We start from the raw sequence: 12750 nt of genomic DNA on the forward strand, positions 1-12750 counted from the left end.
ACAGTGCCAAAGGATTTATGAAAAAGGAAAATGGTTGTCTCCTATAGATTCTGGCTTCGACAGGCAACAGATGGACGGGTTCTGTCGCCACTTTTGCCGTCCATAGATTCTATCAAATCATCGGCATACTTGTCAAACAAACATGAATAGTGTACTTTACCGAGGTTCTAACATAAATGAGATGCCGGGGCAATGTCTTCTAAATTAAATATCACTCAGCTAACACCATGTGCGATTTTTCGATTATTCTTTACATAAACATTCAACTCTATATCACAGAACATGTTATTCCAGTTTTTAACAATTTTAAAAGGCGGTAAGAGATGACAATCTTTGTGCAGAGCATAAGATAGATAGATGAGAAACAAATGCCTGCACTTCCTACTGCAGGATGTCTTCCTGAAGAAAAGAAAAAGATCAATCAAATCGCTGAGATTAATAGCCTTTGCATGACGGAATCTATGTTTTTGATATTAAATCGTTGTGATCGCGCTATATTATTACATATTCTATGTTGAGATAATTGAGATAGCTTTCGCTGTGTGTAGGTGGCCTAACTTCGGTGCAGGTTTATGAAAACCTATTATTTTCAATCCACTAATGTCTGTATAATCAAATCAGATAATGTGGCATACGTTAGTTCTTATTGCAGCACACTCAGTATACTAAATAGCTTATTTTTGAAGATAACATCGTGCTGCCGAGTGAGGAACGTGTTTTTAACTTGGGCAGATACAGTCTCAATCAGCGTCTGTGTCTAATTTAGGCCTTAATTCATGGTGATTTAATAGACGACAAAACAATTTCTCCAACTTACCAACACTTTATCATAGAGATCATTGTTTTGCCTTTCAGTCCCTTCTAGACAAGTGCAGGTCTTCGTTTATCAGCATATCTAGCCATGTTTGAAAAATCACAGTAGGGCATTTTCACTTAAACTACAGAGTTCATACATATTGCAATAGAACGTTGCACATTTGTTCTATTCTCTCAAGTTTTTTGCTATAACGTGCATTCATTGCTGGCCTGTCGTATCAGGCTTCACAAAAACTGCTCGTTCATTTTTCTTTGCCTCCGTTTACGGACTCAACAAAACTTCATGGAGTGGAAGTTGCTTGGAAGTAACACGAAATACAAATTGGCCAACGGTCCGATCCTTCCTAACATCACCATTACCATCACGATTCCTGCCACCCCTACTGAATTTCTTTCATACTGTTGAATGAAACGAGGACAGCAAAACTTCCATGGGATAAAAGGGCCGATGCTTGTCGCAGGTACTCAAAGTAGCATCAAAATGGTGCCATTGCGAGGTACCAACGCGGTGAAGGACAGTACAGGTTGGAAGGAGCCGATATGGCCAGAACTCTTAGACAGGTATATACTAGCTAAATATCCGTCGCCACCGGCAATGCTGAGAGGCTAGGAGGCCCTTTTTCTCAAAACGGGTCCGACCGAGTCGTGGGGTAAAGCGAACGTACGGCTAAGCCCTCTAAGTCCCCTATAAAAGCCGTGATAAAAGCCGAACACGAGCCACAAAATGCGACCTGAACATCTAAACGCGAGAGAAGCCGACGGCCAGAGAAACAGACGAAGGAGTGAGTCGACGGTAAAGAGAGATAAATTTGGAGGACGAGAGCAGAGATGGCGGGATGGAACGTCCCTAAGACGAGAGGGATCCCTGGCTGGGATCCCTTTTGTGTGTCGGGGGTAGTTCGTTGCTGGAAGCACGGCTGAACTGAGCTCGCTGCTCCCGCCGTCGGAGTACGGGGGCACCGACAACGCTAGAGAGACGTAAGTCGACAGACAAGCGCTAGTCACCACGGTTCAACAAAACTACCTACCTTCAAGCCAACAGACTACAGCGCAATAGCAGCAAGCAGTAGAGGCCTCTACCTCAATGGGCAGCAGTAACAGCAGCAACTAGGAGCCCTCCACAACATAACAGCAGTGGCACAAAGGAGAAAATCCTCTTTGAAAATCCTCTCTAACCCACCTTTACCCCCCTCACACGAGTACAGTTCCCGTCAGCGGTACATGAATGCGTCCTCTATCGCTTCTTTCTCTGAGCCACCGGCCGCATTTCGGTGTGTCCGACGGACCGAGTGGCCGCCAGTCGCTGACAGAGGCAGGGGCTCTGCGAGTATGTGTGTATGCCTTTCTGGGTGTAGACTACATTGGTGCTACAGGACCAGGGAACAGCAGGCATGACAGTCGTAGCAGGAGCCTCAGTAGGGAACAGAACGAACACATAATTAATAACATGGCGGGAGGCGCGCATTGGCTTGCGGTCCGCTCTTCGCCCCCAACGTCTGTCCTCTCCACCGCAGGCTCCGCCTTCCGCTCGCAATCCCCTGTGCCATACTGCCACAGCTCCGCCGAACCCCGGCTAGAGTAGATCGAGAGCGCCTGGAGTAAGGCCGCCGCGCTGAAGCAAATCGTCCAGTGGGAGAGAGCACACTTCGAAGGCAGATAGAAACAAACGAAGAAGAACAACAGGCAGGAAAAAGAGCTCGCGGCTAAGTTCCATAGAACGACGGTGCGTCATAGCGAAAAGGCCTTTGAATTATGGAAAAGTCGTCCCAATAATGTCAAATGTGTCTGACATTCTGCATATTCGATCCAATGGCCGTATGCACGAGCGAGCATCATTCAGCGAAACAATTTACATGAGAGTTTTTAGGAAAGCACAGATTGCCGGTTGACGCTATATACCTAGTGACAAGAAGGAAACAGGCGCAAACCATCTTTGACCAGGACGATACAGTATACATCGAGCGTAACGCACGTATTGCACAAACATACACCGTGTGTGTGTTGCACGTACTACAAGCTTAAGGGTCACTGTGCATTTGTTTTTCTCTGAGATCAGTAATAAATAGGCCATGCAACAGTCTCGGTAACAATTACTGCCTTAATTTCAAATTTCTGTTAAGCATGATAGCCTGGTTCGACGCTGTGAAGGACTAGCATAGAGACATCAGTCTTACTTTCCTCAGCTTTGAACAGACGATACAGTGGCTATAATCTACGCAAAGCAACGGCCGAATTGTTGCGTCGTATGTGTTGGCTTGTTGACCGTTGGCTGGGTTGTACCGAAAGCGCACTTTGTTGCGGGGTGCACTATTGGGTACCTCTTTGTTTGTGTCGGTGTGACAGTGGGTTGCTGTGGTGCAGTGAGTGGTGGTGTGGTGAGCGTTTGGCGTGATCGTGTGGCGTGGAGCCGCCCGGAGTAACTGTGGGTTCCCTCGGAGCGCTGGGCGCGGGCGTCGGTGGTGGGTGGGCGCTGCTGCCCGCTGCGGTGGACCCCCCAGGGCCCGGTGGCCACCTGGCCCTTTCCGGCCCTCCATCGGGCCTCGCTTCCAGCGATATGACGGCGGGCTTTGTCGTCGAACCTGGCTCGGCAGAAGAGCCGACTATCGACGCCACCTTACTGCATTCTCTCGGACCGAACCTGCGATGTAAGTATACGTATATTGATTCCAACAGTCTATTACGGTTACCTAGAATGCATATAGGTATAGCCACTGGTGTAACTATTGTTGTTGGTAAAAACCAGGTTTCGGAAAGGTACAGCAGATAACGTAGCGGAGCAGTACGAAAGTCAGCCTCACACGTCCAACAATACAGCTCAAATAGCGATATAGGGGAGGGTGTGGTGATATATCGTATAGTTGCTATATGGGTCACTTCATTTTTTCTATCAAAGGAAAGTTGACTGGAAATTGTGACACTACAAAGCGTTCAAAACTTAAAATCACAGACTCATTGAACCTGTTTATTTATTTATGGATCAGACATTTTTACCTTTGTTTTCTTATTTTAATGAATCTCTTGACCAAAGTTCAAAAGATGAAGTTCTATGTAATATAAGAATCAAGAATTTTCTGCATTTTATTCGATCTTTCTTGAACAACAAAGAAGTATAGAAATCCTTTTGTTGTCCTGCCATAGTTTCGCTTGGTCCAAAACCACATTAAAGGCAAACTAAAGGCAGGCTATGTTCTATAGAAGTCTTTACATTGACTTATAGTATCTGATCATTTTAGGGGTTATATAGGCCTGACTGAATGAGGTGGGGTTATTCATATAAGTCATTGTAGTTCGAGCAGAAATTCAACCGGGTGCTATCGACTCTAAGTTTAGAGGGAAGTAAAAGGAAACGTAGTGACCTCAGAGCACAGGTGAGCTTAGTAGCAATGCGTATATACGTCAAATTCAACGAAAAGATCGTAGTGTCGCACCCACGTATTGTTGGTTGCTATTGTCAACAATTTCTTAAATTTTGACAGAAATTTCGATGACAGTTTATTGGTACAACGAATCGTTCCGACAAAACAATATTGCTAACATATGCACGACACTGCGGACCATAACCATTGATACCATAAGTTTTATGGGTTTCAGTTTGGAGAATGGTCAGCACATTTTTAATGCTATTACTTCAAATGTAGGTTGTAGGTATGATTGCAGCTCAACCTGTAGAAGCGGACTTTAGGCTGCATAGCAGCAATTTGTGTTGATTGATAACAGACGGATCGTAACCTTTGACCTGCCTAATTTGGCAATAGAGGATCGGCCTTTCTAGCCACGGTCATCATCCTCTCTAGGCAGAAATTAATTTTCCCTTCGATTCTACTGGATGACTAATAGTTCACTTTGCTTCATTTTGTCGCGTCAAGTTTGTTTTCATCAAGTGGGCTGACTGAATAGCAGATACATTTACACCGTATATATATATTCGTTTGGTATACTTTTTTTTTTAGCACCGATTGTTTTCAGCGATAGCACGAGCAAAATGTTACGCCATATAACCCTACCCTTCCCTAAATCCCAGTACACGTATACTGGGCGTAGGCAAAGGGCAACGGGCTGGGCTAGGCAAAGGGCTGTATCGGTGAGGTCTGGTCAGACATCTGCTAGTATGCCTATTTAGCGAGCCTTAACAGGTGCGTTCAAGTTGTAAACGGAGTTGATTTCCGTTAGTTTGCTCATATTCGAAGATGGCACTGTTGACCGATTGCCTAGTAGTGATGAGTTCGTGTGCCATCTGACGCATAATACCTATGAGTAACACTGCTGGAATCTAGATACTAAAAAACACTGCTCTAATTTGAAATTAAGATTATGTTGATGATGAGCGTTATAGAGTGATCAGATTTGTCAGATTGCTATCTAGCTCGCCAACGTTTTATGTAGCTTTAATTTTTTGAAAAAATTTGAACAAAAAATGTCGGACAGTACTTTTACCTCGTGAAGTATCTTTTATTATTACCCGTTTACTTTATTTTGAGAACAGACAATTCTGTCACTGTTACCATAATAGGTAGTACTTAAGCGTATACGGTATGATTATAGTATAGATCGTGTATGCTATGAATCCGATTGATGCTTAATCAGACCTTGAGAGATGATTCATAACTGCAGAATTGAAGATTATAAAATAGTAGATTGACATTTACTATCCGTTCATCTTGATTCGTTGCCACCTAGGTTTACCGCTCGTTGAGTAAATGGGAAAACGGAGCAAGCTTTAGGTCGCCATACGTCGAGTTACTATACAAACAACTCACGTTAATGTGCAGCTACCCGCTAGCGACCAGCTGTTCTATGTTCTCGTTATGGCGCGGTATCCATAAGGCTCCTCAAATGGCTTCGCTCTCCACACACATGAAAACAATGAAGACCGCTACATGGTGAAGTCCTCTATTATCTAATCAACTTTATGGTGGCAGTACATATGGTCAGTTCGCTAGCGATCAGCTACACAAATCAGCGGATAGTGCAACGCCGCCCGAGATGAAATTGATGGCAAAAAGCAAAAATAATCAATCCATTGAACTTCATAGTAAATCATATGACCTAACAGATTACTACCCTGCTGGTTGTGTTAAATATGAATGACAACATTAACTCTTGTTAAAGGCTCGTTGAGTTTATGTACAAAACGTACAAAGCACTTCTAGGCAAATCTATAATATGCACATGGCATAATGGCTGTTTTCAAACCGTTTTCGAGGCTGTATCGTATTGAAGCGCCTTTCAACTCAGTTACAACTCAGCGAAACGTCAGTCAGTCAGTCAGTCAGTCAGTCAGTCAGTCAGACAGACAGACAGACAGACAGACAGACCGACCACCAGTTGATGATTTCTGCACAGTCATTGTTTTCTATTGGCTAAACAACAATTGGAGAATGATCGGTCAGATCATGTGTGCAGTGGGAATAAAGAGATCGCGCTAGAGCACCAAAACGTTCACGCAAAAGCGTATATGCAGCCAGTAACAACAGCAAATTACAGAGCATTAGTGGATCACTCAGATGTTATCGGGGTCATTTCCTCAGTATCTTTACGATAAGGCCGATGCTCTGGGAACACACGAACGAACACGGCACTCGTTCACACGACCGCCCTCACTATCGCTATATTAAGTTGATTGTAACTTACGTTAATATACACATTGGCTGCCATTTTCTGTTGCACCATAAGGTTGCGTCAAATGATCGTTTGTGAACGACTCTTCTGACATCACGTCTGTCATGCATAACGAGTTTCTGATACTTGCCCGTCTGCATCCATGTATAGTATTCGCTTATAGTATGTTATGAGAGTGTGACTGTTGAAGTATATTTTTGCCGGTCAATCGGTCGGTCGGTCGGTCGGTCGGTCGGTCCGTCCTAAAATGAAGGCTCCCAGCGTCACGATCCAGGATGGAAATGAGGAACGATCCTGTCCTACCTTCAGCCGTAGGGACCGTTTTTTCACAACGACTGTTCTAAACTTATGTGATTCGGCCAAGTAGTGACGATATGACACTGTACAACTTCTTTTGTAGACAGATAGTGTGGGTTTTAACTGGCGTTGTCCTTACATGAACCGAGTATACATATATGCTCAGCATACAAGATATCGGTATAACGTCGGATAAACTATTGATTACAACATCAATATTCTGCGAAACGCTTTCCGCCAGCCACAGTTTCTATTATCGTAATTTCTCTTCTTATCATCGTCTCTTGATCGATAATACTACACCCCTTCAAATTGATAGTAATTTTATCAATTACCATCGTAGACCATCTATTCGGGAACTAAACATTATACATCACTTCGACATTTTACGGATATCAGTCCAAGCACATACTGCAAACATAGAATCTTCTCTACTCATTCTTTAGAATTGCGTTGCCGATACTAGAAAGTGTTCTATGGACACATTGGTGTAATTCATTATTTGCTCAGTGGTTCGTCTGTAGGCAGGCCTCATTTTTTGCTACACAAGATAGATAGGTTTATTCTTAGTTTAGTGATAATAATTTGTGTGAGATTATTTTCACAAATATAATAAATCTATATTTACGTAACATAACAAAATCTGCTCGTTTACCTTCTATCTACTGTTGTTGACACCACGTGCCATATGTCTGCGTTACCAAACGTCAGGAAGACAAAGCACTTAACTTAAATAGAGTTAAACTTACTCTAGGATTTGGTTGTTTTACGTAGGCGAATTATTTGGTTTCTCTAAATCCTTAAAAGGCTGTACTGGCCTATTGCTTTTCCTTCTCAGCACAAATGCCGTGTATAGCATCGACGTCTGTAAGGTAAGCGACAATCAGAATCTAGACTTGGCGAGAGCAGCCCGATTGTGTGTATCATCCGCGATTCTGGGGCGCTCGCCTACGACTATGCGCACTACGAGTGTTTGAGTATGAACTGGGGTGGTTGCTAGGATAGAGAGTTGATATGCGTACGGAGCACAATCGTATAGCCCATCTCCCATTTTTTAAACTCTCTATCTCGCTCTTTCTCGTGACCAACGGCGATAGCGGCAGATAGCTATCGTGCAGACCTTTCTGACGGGAGAACTAGCCAAAGAGCCGATCCAAGAAACAGAACGCACATCAAAATAGGATCGGCTGTCGATTCGTATTGGGTCTTTGGTTTTGCTCCCTTCAATACAGATCGGTGGCTGAGATCCCGCAATAGTGCTGGAATGCCGTGCTGCCCTAACAGTAAGGCCTTGCCCAATGTCTACACACTATAGGTGGTACAATTGTAATAGACGACCTCTGTACGTGTCTATATGCGACACTTAAATTGCAATGGTCGACTGGCTACCCTCAGCTGAAATTCATGCCCATTTCAACCACTTACCTCCGAATCGAAACAGAGTAGGCTAGTCGTGCCAAGGCATGCCTTCAAGGAGTTAGGAGGTTAGGGCCAGATAGGCCGACAAACGGAAGAGGGTGCAGAGATAGCAAAAGACAACAGAGAGCGGCGGTAGCGCGGTAATACCTATAGGCATGCCAGAAGGTAGAAAAGCCACAAAATGGATAGGGAATAGTCCCCGAAATTACAGCTGAAGAGAAGACTTAAGTTGAACTACCCTTCGCTCAGTCTAACCCTCACCTTCCCCCTTTTAACTCCAATGGAGTCGTGCCCACATTAAGAAAACGAGTAGATATCGTTTTATACATTTAGTGGTTTTACGCAATCTTACTACATTCGGGCCCTGTCAATGCCCAATAAATATAGCCTCACCCCCTGAGAGGAACAAAGTCTATAAATTCGTTTTCCTTTTAGACAGAAAGCTGGTGAAACTTATCTAAACCATCACTGATTATTCACTATTTAACTTGTTTTGAATTAACAAAGATATATTCTCTGTGTAATGACTGTACTATTAGGCCAAAAATAATCATGGTTTGTACAAATGTAGGTTTTCAAAAGAATAATCTTTAACGCTAACGGCTGGTGACTTTCCCCAGCAAAAATGGCAACTGGCTAGTTAAGACAAGCTTCTCTTTCGACTATATGTTCAACTCTTTCAATGAGCTAAACCTCTTTTGAACTTTATATTTCGCATACAAATAGCTCAGCGGTAACGTTCAACGAAAGTAGAAGGTATCGAAATGCACAAGCAGAGCTGATTATGAAAGTTCAATAAAAAATACTGGTCTACCTGGTTGGTGAGTTTCCTGCAGCTAAGCACAGCAGATTATGAAAACCCGTATTTTTTTAGATTTGTGTTGTTAGATGCCCTAAAGCCGAGTCTATTTTGACATCGGGAGCAATAAACACGACGTCCCGTAATGGACGAATCGATTATTATTTGCTTCGTATTGTAAAACTGTGTCCTTCGATCCCGTTTTAAGGTTTTTGATTATGTTCTTAGACGACCTGAGTCATCATTGGCCAGTTCTTTGACTCGCTTCCCTGCGCAGGCTTTTTTTGGTGTTCATAAACCTCTGTTTTGTTAATATAGCCACCAAGCAAATAGAATTGTACGTAGACAAAACGAGCTGGATATGCAAGCGGCCCACCATCTCTGATCATTTAGCTACGGTCAGTAGCGTTAATTAGATTACGACGGCTGTTGCGTAACTAGACCATGGTATAAATTATTGTAATTGCTCTGAGCCTGTGACGTCAGCGGCTCTCCTGACCTTGGATTTGCCGCTACCGGTTAAGTATGGCGAAACGGACAAACGCATCGATCGTTAACATACGTAATTTCTGAAAACGTGTCTGTACGACGGGTAAATGTTCGTAATGTAATGCTGAGTGAGAACGAATCTTGGCCATATATAGAAAAAGAGGCTAGAAATAATTTATCTTAATCCGGTAAATAACAGTGATACCTTAAAAATGATGTGACCCGAACATAATTATCTTTGGTTCCCCTCTCTCCCTCTGTATATATATATATATATATATATACATATAGGGCTGCCGAAAAGGTATTGACATAGATATAACTTTAATTCTAACTTAATACATCCGATTGTTATGCTTCCCCTATTTTTCTGGGAGCACCATAACTCCACTATAGAATTTTTGCGGTTTATTGTAGAATTACCTTTACATCCCTCCATTGAAACTAAAGTAACACCATTAAAACAAAGATCAAATCTGATGGTGCAAGATCCGAGCCGTACAGTGGTATACCTACTTGAATTCCTGCCATTTTTCGGGTATGTAATAACCCGATAGAAGATGATAGAAAACAACGCCTTCTCTGTTCACTAGTTCGGACTCGTCGTCATTTTGTTAGCCGTTAGCATTAGTGGCCCGAAGCAACGATTTTGCTCGTTATTCTATATGATTCCTTTCTAATCTCGCCAAATACATGTCGTTATTTTTTTAGCGTATTTATTTTCTAGTTTTTTAGCAAATTATTTTTTATCACCGCAATCAACCGCGGTAGGAATCGCTTTTATTTGACACGTCGAGCCCTTATTTGTGGCTAACGCTTTTCTGTTTCATCATAAAATAATAACACTGTTCTCTGCTGACCTCATGCCTTCTCATAGATCGGTCCTTCGCAATAATAATTATTAATCGTAACATTGAAATTTCCAGGACAAAAATGATAGGTTCATTTTTGAGCAGTTTCTTCAATAGAAAATAGTAAAAAGAAAGCAGTTCTTCAAAGAACATAGTATTTTTTTTTGTGCATTTTTTGTATCAGTTCCACTGCGAAATGTATCGGGCTTCTGCAGTTTTTGTAAAAATTCTTCATGAAGGCGCTCCCACAACGTTAGCACATCTAGTTTTGTAAAATGTCAGCTTTTGAATGACACCATTGTCTTTTGGACTAATTAGTGTATATGAAGTAATTAGCTGTTCGAGCGCAGTTGGCCATCTTGGATCTCTGTCACCCCGCGGAATTACTGCATCAAATGAAACCTATTTGGAGTATATGTCTAACGCTATATATGTACCATGAATAGCGACGACCGGGTCCTACATTTTCCCTTGTCTTCAAAAATGATACCAAAGATTGGTGTTTTTTTTACGCGACGATAAAGATTTCTCTACAACATTTTTTTTAGTTTTTTTTTCTGTTTTCAAGACTGTGATTATATCATTGTAAATGGGTTTCCTTAAGAATAATTGTGAGTTTTAGCTTGTAGAACGCAAAAACAGGGTCCGAACTATAATTTTTACGTTGTTAGTTCTGCTAACTTATTTGCAGGTGTCTTTTATAAGATTCATATTGGCGTACATTACGCCACAGTGCGTAGTAACTGACTGTTTGATTGGGTGTATGTGTTTTTGTGTTTAGCCCCATGTCAAATGTCTGTGTTTTTGAAAACATAACGGATACAAAATGTTGTGAGACGATGAGTATAAAACATGATGAAAAGAAAGTGTAGATAAAAATGTTTCGTTCGTCCTCTCTGTCGGATTAAAAAATTATAAAAATTAGGATAAACTACACGACTCACTATGTAATGCTCACGATAAAAATGGGCCAAGGTTATTTTTTTCTTCATTACCGTGGGTAATTCAGCCATTGGATTTAGATGTATAATCTATCCAGAGAAAGCCTTCGAACATACATTGTTTAAATCTATATTTTACTAGTCATAGTATTGATTGGCATCCGTCTGAGCTTTAAAACTATTCTCTATAGAATCTCATGACCCATGTACACAGAAGCTGCCAGATGCTCGTCCGAGTTACGCCCAATTGCAGTCTGAGACATCTTTACTTCGAATTGAATACGAAGGTACAATTTATAAAGACGTTTACACGCTTTCGACGATTACATAATACACCAATTTCCGTTCGCATTCAGCTAGATGACAGTGCAGCTTCAGTACGCACACGGAGATGGCTATAAAATCAGTGGGAGCCGATCAGTTGGATTTGATAAAAGCAAAAAAACTGATAATAGACAAACTAATCGATATGTAAGTGTTAATCCTGTTAGCGAATTTGCTTTATATCCCATGTTCAAACGCCTTTGTCCTCCAGACTATGTATGGAAAATAATCGAGGTACTTAGTTTATCATATAATTATATGATGATGTCAATATTAATACGACAGGTTCCTGTCCGAGCTTTCGGGTAGCATCCGCCCGTGTTACCGGGCGCGATCATACGCGTACTAATTATTACTGAAGCCTAAAAGCATGAAATCTGGAGTCTGTACATGCCTCAAATGAGCAACACAGAGCTAAAAGTATGTAGAAATAACAAGTTAAGCGCTGATAAAATCTAGCTAAGGCTGAACTCCGCGCAGGGTAACCTTCAAGGCGCACAGTTTAGGTGCGCGTCAAAAGGCACAGAGGAGGCCTTCTAAGACGGGGTGACAGCGAATAAATTGTGCAAGAGTCATACAGCTATTTTAGCCTGAAGGTCCTCGTTTTTGCCTCAGTCTACAAAATGAAAAACGCTACAAACTTGTTGCTTCATTAGTTGTCATTCGCGCACCGTTAATGCCTTAGGAACAGACAAAGCTTAACACAAAGCAAGAGTCATAAGATGGTTGGGGAGGCTGTATCGCGACGTCGTGATGTGCACTAATCCACAAGAGTAAAAAATGTCCGCACTTTGTAATGAAAGGTAAACATTCATTTTGTTATTATTTTTATATCCATATAAAAACTGCGTAGATTACTAGCTGAACATTTACTTAGCCCTTAACGTCCTACCATAAATGAGGAAACATTTTTCGCTAAAATAGCTCGAATCATGCTTCTACTTTCAAACGTATCATGTGCTGCAACGATAAGGCGCCGAGGTTACCCGAATGGCGAATATCCGCCAAAAAGCGTCCGTGGGTGTAACAACAGCTCTGTAATGACCCCTCACTACTTTGCACGAATATAGTTTGCGTTTCAGTAATGCCGGATCCCATCCCATCCCTTCCACCCCAGCGCGAACTCCTGTTTCTGGTGCACCCAATTCTACCTGACTGTCCACCAGGTGGTGAGCTTTTGTCGGTGCTCCATCTC

General features: G+C 42.1%; 1 protein-coding gene across 1 annotated transcript in view; it reads left to right on the plus strand.

The window, feature by feature from the left end:
• The first annotated feature begins 2387 nt into the window (after positions 1–2387).
• LOC111255445 (uncharacterized) overlaps positions 2388–12750 on the plus strand; it is a 45509-nt gene continuing 35146 nt past the window's right edge. The window contains exon 1 of the mRNA XM_022817412.2: positions 2388–3461. Coding sequence (XP_022673147.2) covers positions 3371–3461 — 91 coding nt within the window. The 5' untranslated portion in view covers positions 2388–3370. The remainder of the gene's footprint in view (positions 3462–12750) is intronic.

Source organism: Varroa destructor, unplaced genomic scaffold, assembly GCF_002443255.2.
Source record: "Varroa destructor unplaced genomic scaffold, Vdes_3.0 BEIS01000001.1, whole genome shotgun sequence".
NCBI classification, from domain to species: domain Eukaryota; kingdom Metazoa; phylum Arthropoda; class Arachnida; order Mesostigmata; family Varroidae; genus Varroa; species Varroa destructor.